General features: G+C 44.1%; 1 protein-coding gene and 1 long non-coding RNA gene across 4 annotated transcripts in view; one reads left to right on the top strand and one right to left on the bottom strand.

The window, feature by feature from the left end:
• Tubgcp3 (tubulin gamma complex component 3) overlaps positions 1-6,194 on the bottom strand; it is a 68,579-nt gene extending 62,385 nt beyond the window's left edge. For 2 of the 3 annotated variants that reach the window (XM_046454892.2, XM_046454893.2), the window contains exon 1: positions 6,021-6,193. In XM_046454892.2, the coding sequence (XP_046310848.1) occupies positions 6,021-6,096 (76 nt within the window). In that variant the 5' untranslated portion in view covers positions 6,097-6,193. Of the gene's footprint in view, positions 1-6,020 lie in introns of all 3 variants that reach the window. The other variant, XM_058582718.1, reaches the window with a different exon arrangement.
• A 48-nt stretch (positions 6,195-6,242) lies between these two features.
• LOC131424560 (uncharacterized) lies at positions 6,243-14,787 on the top strand. The gene is made up of 2 exons (XR_009227822.1): positions 6,243-10,169; positions 13,287-14,787. It is a non-coding gene; the product is annotated as an uncharacterized LOC131424560 (long non-coding RNA).
• The last annotated feature ends 829 nt before the right edge of the window (positions 14,788-15,616 follow it).

Raw genomic sequence — 15,616 nt, 5'->3', positions numbered from 1 at the left:
TTTACACAATAAAATCCAGAAAAAAGGACAAACTAAACTCAATGTATGCATTAGGTAATACTAAAATCTAGAGCAAAACCAATCAAATTTAAAACAAACATAGAAGGAAAAAAAATAACAAATCCAAAAGTTGGGTTCTTTATAAAAAAGAAAGAAAAAATAAGATAGGATTGATAAACCTCTACCAGAATGACCAAGAAAAACAAGAAGCAAATACAAAAACGAAAGAGGGGAAGGAATATTGGCACTGATCCCACAGAAACTCAAGAGGTAATGAGGGCTAAATCATTTATGAAGATACTGACCCTCAAGAAGGCAAAGCACAGCTCTCTCCACTGGGGGATGCAGGCTGCACCTAAGACTTTCTTCCAAAGGGCTCAGGACAGAAGGCGGGAGGGACTGTAAGGAGAAGCATGCCCAGCCCAGCGATCAAGGCTGACACCAACAGGCTCAGGCCCTCTGACAGTCTCCCCTACTAGATGAAGTACCACAAATGCACTTCATCTCTCTGGGCTTTCTCCCAAAAATACATGACCCAGTCAGCCCAGGAGAAAAATATCAGACAAACCAGAACTGAGGCATTCTATGCAATGACCTTGACCTTCAAAACTGTCAGAATCAGCTGGGCACTGTGGCTCAAGCCTGTAATTCAAGCAATTCAGCAGGCTGAGGAGGAGGATCACAAGTTCAAAGTCAGCCTCAACAAAAGCCAGGCACTAAGCAACTCCACAAGACCTTGTCTCTAAATAAAACAATAAAAAATAGGGCAGGGGATGTGGTTCAGTGGCCGAGTGCCCCTGAGTACAATCCCCAGTACCAAAAATAAATAAATAAATAAATAAATAAATAAATACTGTCAGAATCATTATTTAAAAAAAAAAAGAAGAAAAGAAAAGAAAGACTGATTCTGAGAAACCCCAGCGTCCACAGAGTCCAGAGGAACGCAGAGAGACCTGAGGACGAAAGCCATGTGGCCCATGAGAGGGAATGCTGGAATGCAAGCGGCAGGAGGGTAAGAAAGCAGCCCAAACACAGCACAGACTTGTTCATGTGGAAGTGCTCTCTGGGACTGGGGGCTGCAGCCCTGCTGGCAGTGTCCAAGCACGGGAGCGCGGCAGGGCGTGTGGGAACTGTGCATGTGTTGTATTTATCCACCCCCAAATCACTCTAAAACAAAGTCGCTGCTGCCACTGTTTGATTGGATTTTGGTTTTGGTTCACAAATCCTGTCTTCACTGGTCTGGAGTGGGTCCATGCTGTCGATATTTTTTTAAACCTCCATTTTAACTCCTTAGTCTTAAAGATAAGAATAAAACAACTGAAACATTTTTTTTTAAGTTTTTCGTAAATTAGAAAGTAAACCTCAACTTACAACACACCACATATGAAAATTAACCCAGATGTACCACACGTAAGAGTAAAGTGTCAGTCCTCTCAGGAAAATAGAAATACAAACAGCAACAAAAAGAAGAAATCTTTAGCATGTGTCAAAGGTTACCAAAATTTTGATCAAGATTATATGATCATAAACCAAAGTTATGATCGACTTTTTTAATGGACAAACTGACCTTCAAGATTAAAAGGCCTCTGCTCTGCACACACACCTGTCTGAAGGGCTGCGAAGAGGACACTGGGGATGCAAGTGGGAGGAGGGCCGACAGCCACCCCCAGATGCAGATGCACAGTGCACCTGCCTCCAGCAGGGACACCCAGGAGCAGAGACACCCAGGAGCAGGGACACCCAGGAGCAGGGTCCCCAGGAGCAGGGACACCCAGGAGCAGGGTCCCCAGGAGCAGGGACACCCAGGAGCAGGGTCTCCAATAGCAGGGACACCCAGGAGCAGGGACACCCAGGAGCAGAGACACCCAGAAGCAGGGTCCCCAGCAGGGGGCCAACAGTGACAGCTGATAGGGACCACATAAAGAGCTCAGGATGAAGAAATAACAAATGTTCAGTTCAGTAAAATGCTTGTGCCCTCCACAATTGCCTGGTTGCCACTCCCTTGCCCACACCAACCAACCTGCTTAGGCTCCTGTGGGATCCGAGGTGCCAACATTGGTTGAAACACAGTGCTCTAACACAAAAAGCTGCTCTGGACCTGTGGCACCTAAGCTTTTGGGTTCAGTGTCCCTTTACAATCTCTAGATTCAGGATCCCGAAGAGTTTTTGTCTATGTAGGTTACACCTATCCAGGGTTACCATATTATAAGCCATGACAATTTTAAATATTGACTTACTTTAACAACTTACAACGTAATAGTTAAATAATTCTATGTATATACTTTAATCTGTAGGTTATGTATAATAACCTAAACAATGCACATGCTCTACACAGTTGTTACAATGTATTATTTAGGGAATTGATGAAAAGATCTGGACATACTCAGTACAAATGCAAAGTGATCAGTTGAATCTGTGGACCCAAAGCCCACTGATGCGGAGGACAATTTAGACATTTGATAAATATTTCAATTTACCTTTAATATATGTTTCAACATTCATTTAACACTCACTGATTTTCCCAAGAGTATAATTATCATATTCTCAAAAGAAAGATTACACGGTTTTACTCAAAAGCAAGATTACGCATTACACATCATTCACCACTTTAGAAAATCATGAAATCAACAGCAGCTCTGTCCCTGACACTGGACCACCAAGAAAACACTCCTTGCGGTTGGGAGTAGACTCATAGGGGTCTTACTTACTTTGATACTTTGTACACTACAGTCATACCTGAACATTCATGTTGCCATGCTAATCTAAGGTAAACTCCCCTTTATTTTGTGATAGTAAAACCAGACCTGCGTGTGAAATGAAATTATTAAAATGTTATGGTAAGAAACCAATGCTGGGGAAGAGGTCAATTCCACTCCCCTCTCTCAGCCTTTCTCCAAGAAGTCTAATTAACCAAGGGTCCCTATCTTTTGGATTGTAAATAACTATCCCAGGAATCTGACTACTCCCTCTTGAAATGTAACAGGTGCCTGGGCAGAGCCTCTCTTCTTACTTGTTTCTGTCAGCATGCTTCATGCTAAAGACCCTGCACAAGGCCTTCAGGCACACAGATTAGGAATTTAAAAAAAAAAAAAAGAGAAAAATACACAATGATGGGATGGGTCTAAGATGATGTAACCTATAAATATCATGAAAAATTGTGGATCAGGGCTCAGAATTTGGAGTTTCTGTTCCTCTGGGTCCACAGGCATAAAATAAGGTCTGGAATTCTCCTCCTCTCCCAGTGCTGCTTGCTGCTTCTAGACAGGTTTGGGAGGCCGTCTGTCACGTGCCAGCACTTTCCCCTCCTGATAGGTTGAGGCACTGTCGGTCATTCCCCCGATGATCTGGCTACTCTTAAGTTGCTGAAGACGGTAGACCCCGATCTTGAGGGTAGAAATAATACAACCATATGTGTCTTTATGCGTAGGCGTGCCTTCCTACAGCCCCATGGATCGAGCTATGCTCACCTGTTCCCCTTGCTCTGTTTGGGACAGAATATTCCATGGAAACGCCCTTTATGTGTCCCCTTCTCTTACTCTGCCCTTGGCTGTGGCCTACCTAGATGTCAGTCAACCTGCTGACAGCAGACATCATGAAGCTAGATTCAGCCCCCTGAAACCTGACCCCTTGCCTCATTTGAATGGCTTCTCCTCAATCTTTCTGCGGACCCTTAAGGACAGAGAAGCCATCACAGCACCCCCAAAGAAAAATGTATTTCTGACTCTTGTGTGGTTATTTCGCACAACCCAGTTCCCCTAGAGTGACCCTGTTTTAGTCGCAAGCAACATGGCAGATGGGTCTGTTTCCCACAACAATTTCTCTTTGCCCCATGGGACAACTGAAGATTACAAGGTAAGGAACACGGAGGCTTACACAGCATTATGAGAGAAGTGCTGCTCTGACACAGCTGAAGCATGCCACCACCAACCTCACTGATTCCATGAGAGAAATACTGCCTATTCAAAGACACAAGTAGAATGCACTCCAGCAGGGCAGGGATGTGGAAGTAGGGTCTTCACATCACTGGCAGTATGTTGTTTCAAGCAAATTCACAGGTGCCAGATGTTGGGAAAGTGATGGTCCAGTTTGGATTTTGAATGTCCCCAAAAGGCCTATGTGTTAAAAGCCTTGAGGACAGCAGTGTGCTCCAGCACGCATTTGGATGGTGATGAGCAGCCTCACCACAGACCAACGCAACCAACCAATCGTGGACTAGAACCTCCAAAACTGAAGCCGAAATAAATTTCTTTATAGGTCAATTATCTCGAGTATTCCTCATAGTAACAGGAAGCTGACACATGGGAAATAATGATTATGTTAACTTTATAAAATCATTAAGCACTATTATACAGTAGGTACTTGGCTTCTGAAGGTCCACTGAAGCCAAGTACACATTCTTGTTTTTTAAGATGTATTAAGGGCCACAGCCGAATCGGGATGACGCATGGCATTTTTGCCAGAAGTAGTGGTTGATAGGTGACACCAGCGAGCCATTAAGATGATGACTTTTGAGTTCTCTCGGAGTCACTGTATTAAAAAGCAACATATTACAAGAGCATAAAGCCAAGTGTTTGCAACATATCATCAGAAAATGAGGCAATTAAATGTTCTGGGGGAGTTAGCAGATAAAATGCCCACTAATTAAATTTTTTAGATGTCAAGTTATAAAGGCAGTAATTAATATTGCTCTTTGCTCAATGACAGAGAAGTTTAAAAGACATAACAAGGTAAGCTACTAAATATATTTACAAAATGTTGTAGTAAGTAGTAGCGTAAGTGCAATGATCAATATCAAAAATGACCAAGACAGAGCAGAGAATGCCTTCCTGAAATATCTTATTCCAAGAGCCCCTCTGGATCTCACTAAGAGCCTACTGACTCTTGACACAGACACAATCTACACTAGCAGATAAGAGGGCAGAATTTCACTGAAGCATTTCCATCTCCTAGAAGGGGTGAAACTTTTAGGTCAATCAAAAAGTCCCAAGATAAAGAATTTTAAGTTTAGAAATGTCACTCTAGCTCATGAGGAACAACTTTAAAATCCAGTTGTGATGATGACAAGGTATAAATGTGTGGTTTATCCCTGGAAGAAAACATTTTGGAATCACAGAAAAGGAAAACATACGTTCAAGGGAGAACGCCACAACCAGCCCCCTCTGTAATCTGACTTCTCCTGATGAGCAAGAGGACACCAGGCCCTGCGCCTCTGCCCTGAAGACCACCAGGGGCTCCAGGGCTGGAACAGTCTGCTCCTCTCAGCCTCACGAAGGCTTCCCTGCCCTCTGCGCAGTCACTTTCCATTGATCCCTTCTTGACACTGAGTCGCCTCCCTGGAAAGTGGGATCTGTGACCAGATTGACTGTATCCTGTTAGCTCCAGCACCTGGCACTGCCCAGGAAAGATGCCAAGTGGAGCAAGAACCGGATGAAGTCAAATAGGAGTGACACAAAATCATTCATCCTTCGTCCCTTAGGTCACCACGGAGCATTCCACAAGTTACACGCATTAATTGTCATAAAGCATGAACGAAGGTGAACGAGCATTCTCGGTATTTTAAACGTAAGTGGCTCAGCCAGCCTTCAAAACGGCTCATCTCTACGCTGCGGAGCCTACGGGCTAAGTGGCACAGTCGCTTCAACTCCTGTGACGGTCCCTCACGGTGCGCCTGATGTCTCCCCGCACCAGGGCCAGGAGGTGACGTCCTGCGCTTCCCCCGGAGCCCTCAGCCCGGGCGGGTCGGCAGCTGCACCGGGGCTGTCGGCCGTGCTCGGCGGCGGCCTCCGCCCCGGCAACCCCCGGGACAGCCGAGCCCGCGCCCACCCGGGGGGAGCAGCGGGGCGCGGGGAAGCGCGCTCTCCGCCGAGCGCCCGGCCGCCGAGGGCGCGAACGCCGCCCTGCGACCCCGGCCCTCGGCCCGGCCCGGCTCCGCCGCCGCCCGCGTCCCCACGCCCCTCGGCCCTGCCGCCCCGACCCCGGTCGTCTCCGAGCGGCGCGCTGCGGCCTCCGGACGCGCGTACCTTCGCTCCGGCCGAGGATCCGGCAGCACAGGTTCTGCAGCAGCACGTTGGGCGACTTCTGGTCGGGGGTCGCCATCGTCGGCCAGGACTGTGCTCGGCGGCAGCCCCGCGCCCCCGGCTCCTGGGCCCCGGCTACGGCGCCGCCATGTTCGCGGAAGCGGCCCCAGGCGCGCGCTTCCCATAATGCCCCGCGGCCCCGCCGCATCGCGCGTGCGCGGCTCGCCCGCCGCGGGTCGCGGGCCTCCGCCCGTGCGCCGGCTCTCAGGCTGCAGCCCGCAGTCTGCTTGCGCGGTTAAACTGCGCAGGTGGAGGTTGGCTTCACACTTCTGATGGAAACTGTTTAAGGCCTTTAACCGTGGGTGCGCCCCTCCTAAGCAGAGGCCGGGGGTCGCGGGCGTGAGCTGAGGGGTAGAATCACCAGCCGCGAACCCCATCCCCGGCTAACTGCCGTCCTTGGATCCGTACGTGGGCAGAGCGGGCAGTGAGCACGGGGCGTTTGGGGTGTGTCCAGCTGCTTTCCCTCGCTGGCACTCTCAGGCGCCCGGGGCCAGCGCACTAAAGTCCAGCTACCGGAGGGAAGGTCGGGAGACCCGGCTGCGTGGACCAGGAACGCTTCCGACGGGAAGAGCTGGGGCATCCTCCCGGCGTTCCCGCCAAGCAGGTCTGCAGCCCAGGGCAGCACGGTCAGCGAACAGAGCGCGTGTTCTCAACATTAAACCTGGGGATGGTGTCACAGCCTGGTGGAGCGAATCATCACCGCCCGATGGGGCAGCAGAGGAGGACATGCTGTCGTCTGCCTGCCTTTTGCTCTAGATCCACTGGCTTTGCTGCCCTGCCCTGCCCTGCTCTGTGTGGGAGAGAACGCTGGCCTCCTGCAGGGTTCCACCAGAGGAACCCAGCCATGGAAACCTGGGGGGAAGAAGAGACCCGCTCATAGCACACTGTCTTTGTGAGGCTGAGATGTTTTCTCCCGGGCAGCATCTTACTGTCAGCCTATTCTTCGTGGCATGGAGACTGCTCCAACAGAAGCTTCCAGAATGTCACTATGGTGACTAACAGCTCTTCGCATTGTCTTCCCTGCCCTGTGAGCAGTAGGGGCTTTGCCTGCTCATCTCACCAGCCCCAGCCCCCTGCCTCTGTCACCCTCCTAACCAGTTCTGTTTAATCCCTGTGTGGTTTCTGCTTTGGACTGATAACCCAGCACAGTCCTTAGTAGTAGGAGTGACTCTGAGCATTCACAGGCCTTAAGAGGGCATTCCAGGACTGGATTGCTCACAAGTCTAAGCTCCAGTGTGTTGACACGAAATCAATGACACGTGGGTAATCAATGACAAGGAGTGTCAAAGTGGTTTATATTATTTTGTGTGGCTGCTGGTTGATAGGAAGACCTTGAAAAATTAAGTAGCTGCTCCAGCCAGGTATTTATGTAGCAGCACGACTACAAAGACTGAGTTGGGACAGACAGTACAGGAGTGCATTCCGGTCTTAGTCTTTGCATTTCTAACCCCAGGTACAATCACAGAGCCAGGGAGCTCCCATAGCAGCTCTAATAGGATCTCTCATTTTTGCACCTGCAAAGTAGTCAGAACTGAGGAACAGACCCAAACCTACCTGGCAGTAGGGTAGGAAGCAGGCTGAGCACAGTCCTGCCACATCTCATATTAAGGTAGGTCATTAATTGAAAAATGGGGGCTGGGCATATAGCTCAGATGGTAAGAGTGCTTGCCTCGAATGCACAAAGCCCTGGGTTCAATCCCCAGCGCCACCACCAAAAAAAAAAAAAGAGTTCTTGATTAATTGAAAAGTGGGGCCCTGAGGATTAATTTAGACATTGGCTAAAACATGAAATCCAGAATACTCATCTTCAGTGGTCTGCTCAGCCCCTTTACAGAGACAGACCTGCCTTTCTCTGACGTCCAGGAACAACCAGCATGGCTATTCTCATCATAAGTAAGTTAAAATGAAATTTCAAAGAAAGAAAGGATAGGCAGACAAAAATCACAGAAGAGGAGCAGAAAACCAATTTTTAAATGGTATTTAAATCCAACCATACTAATAACTACAGCAAAAATCATGGAATGAAGCATCCAATTAAAATCAGAGACCGGCTGGGCATGGTGCACCTGTAATCCCAGCAACTCAGAAGGCTGAGGAAGTGTGATAGTAGGAGCAAATGTGACTCCATTTTGTTTTATGACTTCATCCTGTAAAACTACCATGCCAAGTAGAAGAGTCATGACTGGAGCAAGATGTTCTTTTCCTTTTGCTATAGAAACCTTTAAGAACACGGAACTACCTAATGGGGTATTGTTTCTGTAACTAGGGTAACGGGGCTCTGTTTCTGTAACTGGGGTGACTGGGCTAACTGTGATTGGTTAGGCTTCCCTCCGCTTGACTGCACTGTCCCGCTTCTGTAACCTGGCTTGCTTGCATTGGCTAGACCCCCTGAACATCCCTTTTGCAGTTTTCAGGCTTATAAGGAGTGCCCTTGCAATTGTTCAGGGCTGATCAGGGGAACAGCTTTATGTTCTGGTCAGCCGCCACCGGTGTGCTTCAATAAAGGCTTGATTCGATTATACGTGAGTGGTCTGGAAGTCAGTTCATGAAACCCTGGGACAAAGCTTTAACTATAACATTTGGGGGCTCCTCCATGATCCATTTCTTCCCTACCCTCACGCCAAATTTGCCTCCAATGACAGGCCTTTGGACCTCGGCCCCGGAGTAGAGGGGAGCTCCTGAGAGACATTCCTCAGCCTCACTCCGAGGACGACTCCAATCTGTCCTAGGACGCTCTGAAAAGCCTCCTGCCGGCTGTCAGTTCTGGTGAGTCGACTCTTCTCTGGGGAAAAAGGTCAGATTGGACGCAGTCGCTTACACCTTCCCCGGGACAGGACGAGACGTTGTCACTGTCTCCCTGGAGGTCTCCCTGTGAGACCTCATCTGTCTGTATCTGGGGCCCACTGGAGGCCTCCCTGGGAGGCCTCATCTGTCTGGGGACAGGATGAGACGTCGTCTCTGTCCCACTGGAGGCCTCCCTGTGAGGCCTCATCTGTCTGGGGGCGAGACGAGACGTGGTCTCTGCCCCATTAGAGGTTTCCCTGTGCGACCTCAGGGATTGTTGCTTGTCCAGTGTCTGTTCTGCTGTTTATCATTTCTCCAGTGTCTTCTGCTGTTGGTCATTTGTCCAGTGTCAGTTCACCAGCCATTTGTTCTGTTTGTGGGGTCTCTGCCCCATTAGAGGTCTCCCTGTGTGACCTCAGCGATTGTTGCTTGTCCTGTGTCTGTTCTGCTGTTTGTCGTTTCTCCAGCATCTTCTTGCTGTTTGTCATCTGTCCTGTGTCTGTCCGCTGGCCGTTTGTCTTATGTTTAATCTGTCTGAGTGTTGTGTGCGGGCCCTTTTCTTGTTCCCATAACCGCTCTTCTTTCATCAGGACTCCTTCGCTCCACCGACATCAGAGACAAGGAAGCGCTACAGAGATCTCTACCTGGACCCCTTTAACTTGCTTTCTTAACAATTCTCAGGACTTTGTCTGTTGGTTTGTTTTTGTTTGTTTCCTTTGCGTTCTGTGTTAATTTCTACCTCAGTTTGTTTCTAATGGAAAAAAATGGTTAAAACGGTTTTAACTGTGCTCACTACAGCTTGCATTAAAATGTAAAGTGCTGTCAACAGGACTAAAAGAATTGTCAAAAGTAAAAGCTAAAGGTAAAAAGAAAAAGGCATTCTAGAGATTGCCTTCATTTAGGAGCTGGGCCAGGTGGCCAACTGGGTAAATCATGTCACTTCCTATAGAGGACAGATTAAAACTAAAGTGTTTTATAAAATTATCATTCCTATATTGTATAACAAAAAACATAATTTTGTCTAGGAAATTTGGCTTTTGTCTCTCAGTATTTACAAGCATGAATAACTCCCAACTATTAAAAAATGGTCTAAAGATTTTTCAATGTCAGGCTAAAAGTTGGTGGCCGCTATCCAAGAAACCAGAAAAACCAGTTTAGAATGGGACCCCAACCTGGGGGACTCTCCCAAGGAGACCAATGAAGCTGCGTCTTTGGGAAGTTCCTCCGGGGAAAAATAAGCCCCCTTCGTTTGTCTATGTTCCCTTGACTCTTTTCAGCTTTCATGAACAGGACCACCTCAGGAAAAAGGTCAGAAAACTTTTAAAATTCTATATTTGTTAAACTCATAGTTTTGATCCAATATGCCTAGGTTAATATGTTTTTCTGATGACACTCTGCTTTATTCTGAGGCCAATTTACAAGGGTTAACTCTCAATCTAATAAGTTTTAAAAAATAAGCTACAAGGCTTTTGTTTGTCTGTTTGCTTTGTGTGGGTGCACCAGTGTACTGTCTGTCTATATGTATTGCCATGTCTACACGTATTTGATACAAAAAAATTGACATATGAGCTCATAAATTAAAATTTTAAAAATGGATCCAAATACTTTTGGTTAATATGATTTAAAAGGTTCAATTCAAATTGAGAAAATAGATAAAAGTACAAATGTCTTTAAAGTTACTAATGCACAGTTTTGTTTCTAGATGGTTAAACGGCTGTTAAAATGTTAATGTCTATAATGTGTCTGATATCCATTGTCTCTAGGATTTTTATTCAACAACAACAACAAAAAGATTACTAATACTATTCAATACACTTGTGTGATACCTTGTTTTTAAAAAAAGATGTAAATTTCATCTAAACGTATATGAAATTAATCATGGATTTGTTTGTTAGAGACATCTAATTGGATTACAAAGTTAAAATGCTGACTGTTAAATATAATATCAAGTGCTTTTAACTCCTTAAATTCCATAAGGTAAAATACTTAAACAATGTTGGTGTTTTCATACATTGGTAAACTAAAAAGGAAATTTGTAATCATTTTGTGTTATTATAAAAACAAGGTTACTCTAAATTACAAAGTCCCAACAGATATAATTCTACATACAAGGAGTCAAGAGGTTTCAACTGTATTTCAATTAAAGTACTGTAAGTAACAAATATTTCATCTTATTAAAATAGATCAATTTATCTAAATTCAAAAATTCATAAGGGTTATTTCAAGATACAAACAAAAAAGGGTCAATGGATTAAAAATTATTAAAAAGTTCTAAATATAAAAATATATTTAATAAAAAACATTTCCAGGTAAAAAGTCTTTATGTGGTAAAGTATAATTATAATACATCTAAGTAAACAACAAATGGGTCTAATTAAGTAATATAAATGTCTATAAATAAAAGACAAATATTAAAAGGTTTATATGTAACTAAGTTGGTTATATATGTAACACAAATAGTTAAAACTATTCAAGGTTGTTCCCCAAGGACAAATAATAATGTACTGATATATGTTTATATGTTAAAATGACAAGAACTTCTAAAAATATTAATTACATTATGTCTGTTAAGTTTTATCCCCTAGAACAAGTAATCTTGGAGAAATTAAGGTTTGTACATCTGTGGCTAAACAACAACTGTTATTTTAAAGTATTGTCCTACATTACAAATTTCTAGATTTTCCTTTAAAAGCTAACCTTGGTTAATATAAAAACATCAATAAAAGTGTGGTACATTACTCTTCCTTACAGATTAAATGTGTTCATATCTTTCAGGTTCACAAGTCTTTAAGGTAAAAGGTTTAAAGAAACATTTTATCAAGCGAGTATTCTCCAAACTAAAATTGTCTGTAATGGTAATTTAAACTTATAAAGATAATAGATTTTATTGGGGATTTATTTATATTATTTAATGTTTTGTAACCAAATCTTATGTTACCTTTTACACTAAATTTAAAAAGTAATGAGAGCCTAATCTACTTAAAGGTTAAATATTATAAAACATTTTGCCACTTTTCCACATAAAAAATGTTAAGGGCTCTCAGCCTTTCCTTAACTAATGTTTCAGATGTATGTCATATTGTGCTGCTAACATTCATACAGAGTCAAAAACAATATATGTAAACTTTATAAAATGATATCTAAAAAGAGAGACAAAGATCAGCTTTAAAACAAAAACACTTTACCTAAGATTTGTAAAGAGCCCTGCCTTACCTGAGATAAGGCTCTGCCTCCCACCTTACAGCATATCAAAATAACTTCAAAGTAGGCCAGATTTCAGTTAATTTAAAGTTATATTCAAAGATTAATTTATTAAAAAATTACTGTGATATTATGTTATGTAAAAATTAACTGTAAAGTTATAAAGATTAAAGTTAAAGCCCAGCATTCTTACTTTCAAACTGGTAAAAACTGACTTGCTGGATGTTTAAGGCCAAATTTAAATATTAAAGTTAAAATAAAGGGGCCAAAGAAACCAATATTTGGCTCTTGCCCTCTAAGTCAGCCTGAACCCAAGACAAGGGGAAAAGCTTTGCAACTCTGGGCCACATAACCTCCCGATAAGGGAGATTAATGAGACCTCTGGAGAACAGAAAGCCAATGAGTGTACATGCTGCAAAAGAGGAGGGTCATTGAAAAGGGGAGACATGCCTGAAGCTTCCAAGGGAAGCCATATGGTCAGCAAGACCTTGACCCATCCTAATGCAGATGACACTAACAGAGCTAAAATGCTACTCACACGTTCCCCAAGAATGTCCTCCAAGGAAACTCAGCTGACTCTTATCAATAGATAGAAACAAGGTCAGTTTGACCAGCTTGGTCTTAAACACCTAGCAAAAACAGTTAAAACCAAAGCACAGCCATTCCTGGGCATTTAAAAAGAAACAACAGTTATTTTAATGTAACTTAAAATGTACCCTAGTGTTAGCATCCCCGAAATAAGTAAGACTGGAGGAAACAAAAGAAAAATTCTTAGGCAAAAATGCCTGATAACTATCAATAAAAAACTGCCAGAAGTTTTTAGTCAGTTCAAGGCCTACAGATCTTCCTAATTTCCTACACAGGTAGATGTAATCAATGTTTATTAATATAATTATCTAGCCTTAAGGATCTTTACTGAACACAGTGGTCATGCCAAAAAGGTATTTTTACAAAAATCAGATGACATTAACTAATTTAACTAAATGTTGTGTCTACATTTCTGATAATTCTGACAATGTTAAAGATTTATGTTCCCTAAAAAAGTGCCTTATTAGGCTTTGTTAGGCCTTGTTATGGGGGCATTTTCTCAGGTCTTCTGCCTCCTGGTAAACAATTATGAATTTCTGTCATTTTCATGATATTCATGGACAGGTTCCAGATGCTACAACTGCTATTTTGTATTACTCTTACTTCAGCACTCAGGTCTTTTTGTTTCTCTCATAGAAGTGCCCACCCCAGGTGAATTTACATCCTGTTCTTCCTGAGCCAGATTTTTACCATGGACTCCTTGACCCACTCAGTTTCTAAAAAGGGACTCCAAACTGCTTGCCCACTGCACATCGCCCCCTTTCAGCTGGAAGTAGTAAGAACGGTCATCGCCCTCTTCCCTTACTGCAGTTGGAGGTCCCTAATATTAGAAAAAAAAATTCCGGTCAACATAGATGTTCGCCAATATGTCTAGCTCAGGAAGATGTACCTGGGAAACTACTCCCAAGATTACACTGGGTGATCTCCCAGAAAGAGACACTTGCTTCTACAACCCAACTTATAAGTGGGACAACTCTCCCTGTTCACCAAAAATTGTGCTTCCCGGGTCCCACTTTGAACCCTTGACTAAATCTCCAAACTGTCAATAACTCTGAACTATGTAACCTACTATTTTGATGGAGTAAAAGAAAAAGAACACCTGGACTTATTAAAAGGCCAGGCCCCACTGATTTATCAACATAGACTGGCTGCCCCCATTTTAGTTCCCCTCCTGGCTGGCTTTGGAAGTCCCTCAGCTGTCAAATAGATATAGATTTAGAAAAACTAGAAAGGTCAATCTCCAAACTAAAGGTTTCACAAGTTCTACAGAAATAGTCTTACAAAACAGATGAGGTCTAGATGGTCTCTTTCTGAAACAAGGAGGACTTTGTATGGCTCCAGGAGAAACTTGTCTCTATGCAAACCATTCTGGGATAATAAAGAACAGTTTGGCACTTCTGAAAAACAGGTTAAATGAAAGAGATGAAACACTAGGAAATTCAGGCAATTGGTTCCAAAACCTTTTCTCATGGTCCCCTTGGTTGACTACCATCATTTCAGCCATAGTTGGGCCCCTAGTCCTTCTCCTGATTGGTATTACTGTAGGACCCTGCCTCTTAAAATCCCTCCTAAACCATATACAAAAGAATGTAGGTGAGGTCAGACTTATGGTCTTGCGAGCCCAGTTTAGTCCCTTAGACACAGAAGGTTGGAACAAAAACTGAGACCTAATGATGTGCAAGATTGACATCAAACCTACTCAAACCAGTGGGGAATGTGATAGTAGGAGCAAATGTGACTCCATTTTGTTTTATGACTTCATCCTGTAAAACAACCATGCCAAGTAGAAGAGTCATGACTGGAACAAGATGTTCTTTTCCTTTTGCTATAGAAACCTTTAAGAACACGGAACTACCTAATGGGATATTGTTTCTGTAACTAGGATAACGGGGCTCTGTTTCTGTAACTGGGGTGACTGGGCTAACTGTGATTGGTTAGGCTTCCCTCCGCTTGACTGCACTGTCCCGCTTCTGTAACCTGGCTTGCTTGCATTGGCTAGACCCCCTGAACATCCCTTTTGTGGTTTTCAGGCTTATAAGGAGTGCCCTTGCAATTGTTCGGGGCTGATCAGGGGAACAGCTTTATGTTCTGGTCAGCCGCCACCGGTGTGCTTCAATAAAGGCTTGATTCAATTATACATGAGTGGTCTGGAAGTCAGTTCATGAAACCCTGGGACGAAGCTTTAACTATAACAGAAGGAGGATTGCAAATTAAAGGTCAAACACAGCAACTTACCAAGGTCTTAAGCAGCTTAGTGAGGCCCTGTCTCAAAACAATAAATAAAAAGGGCTGGAGATGTGACTTAGTGAAGCACACTTGGGTTTAGTCCCTAGTTCCAAAAAAAAAAAAAAAGGCAGAGACTGTCAGAGTAGGTTTTTAAAAGTTGGCCTTAGGGGCTGGGGTTGTAGCTCAGTGGTAGGGCACTTGCCTACACGGATGAGGTCCTGGGTTCAATCCTCAACACCACATAAAGATAAATAAATAAAAGGTATTGTGTCCATCTACAACTACAAAAAAAATTTTTTTAAAGTTGGCCCTAGTTATGTGCTAAATATAAGGTGTTTCCTAATATAAAGACAAACATTGAACCGAAGTGGGCGGAGGAAAGGAGCACCATGACAGCAGCCAAGTTTCGCAAGGCCAAACAGTACATTGACATTGGACAAAACAGGCTTCAAGACGGGCAGTCTCACCAGAGGCAAAGAAGAAGGTTCTGTAATAACAGAAGGGTCAGTTTGTAAATGTGTACGTGCCTGACGGCAAAGCTGCAAGAGGCAAGAGGGAGTTCCAGAGGCGAGTGAGGCCGGAGCATCGCCTCTGCACACACATGGTGTAAAGCAGGGTGAGGCGGCAGGTTCAGCCAGGTGGGGGCCTAGAAATCCACCAGACAGGTAATGCTGAGAGAAGCTGTCCACCAGAGCACTTGCAGGCCTCTGGCTGGGCTACTCCAGCTCCAGCACACAGCA

This window comes from Marmota monax, unplaced genomic scaffold, assembly GCF_021218885.2.
Source record: "Marmota monax isolate L192 unplaced genomic scaffold, Marmota_monax_Labrador192_F-V1.1 WCK01_AAM20220418_F8-fsc00026, whole genome shotgun sequence".
In the NCBI taxonomy this organism is placed as follows: domain Eukaryota; kingdom Metazoa; phylum Chordata; class Mammalia; order Rodentia; family Sciuridae; genus Marmota; species Marmota monax.
This window is presented reverse-complemented; position numbering and strand designations above follow the sequence as displayed.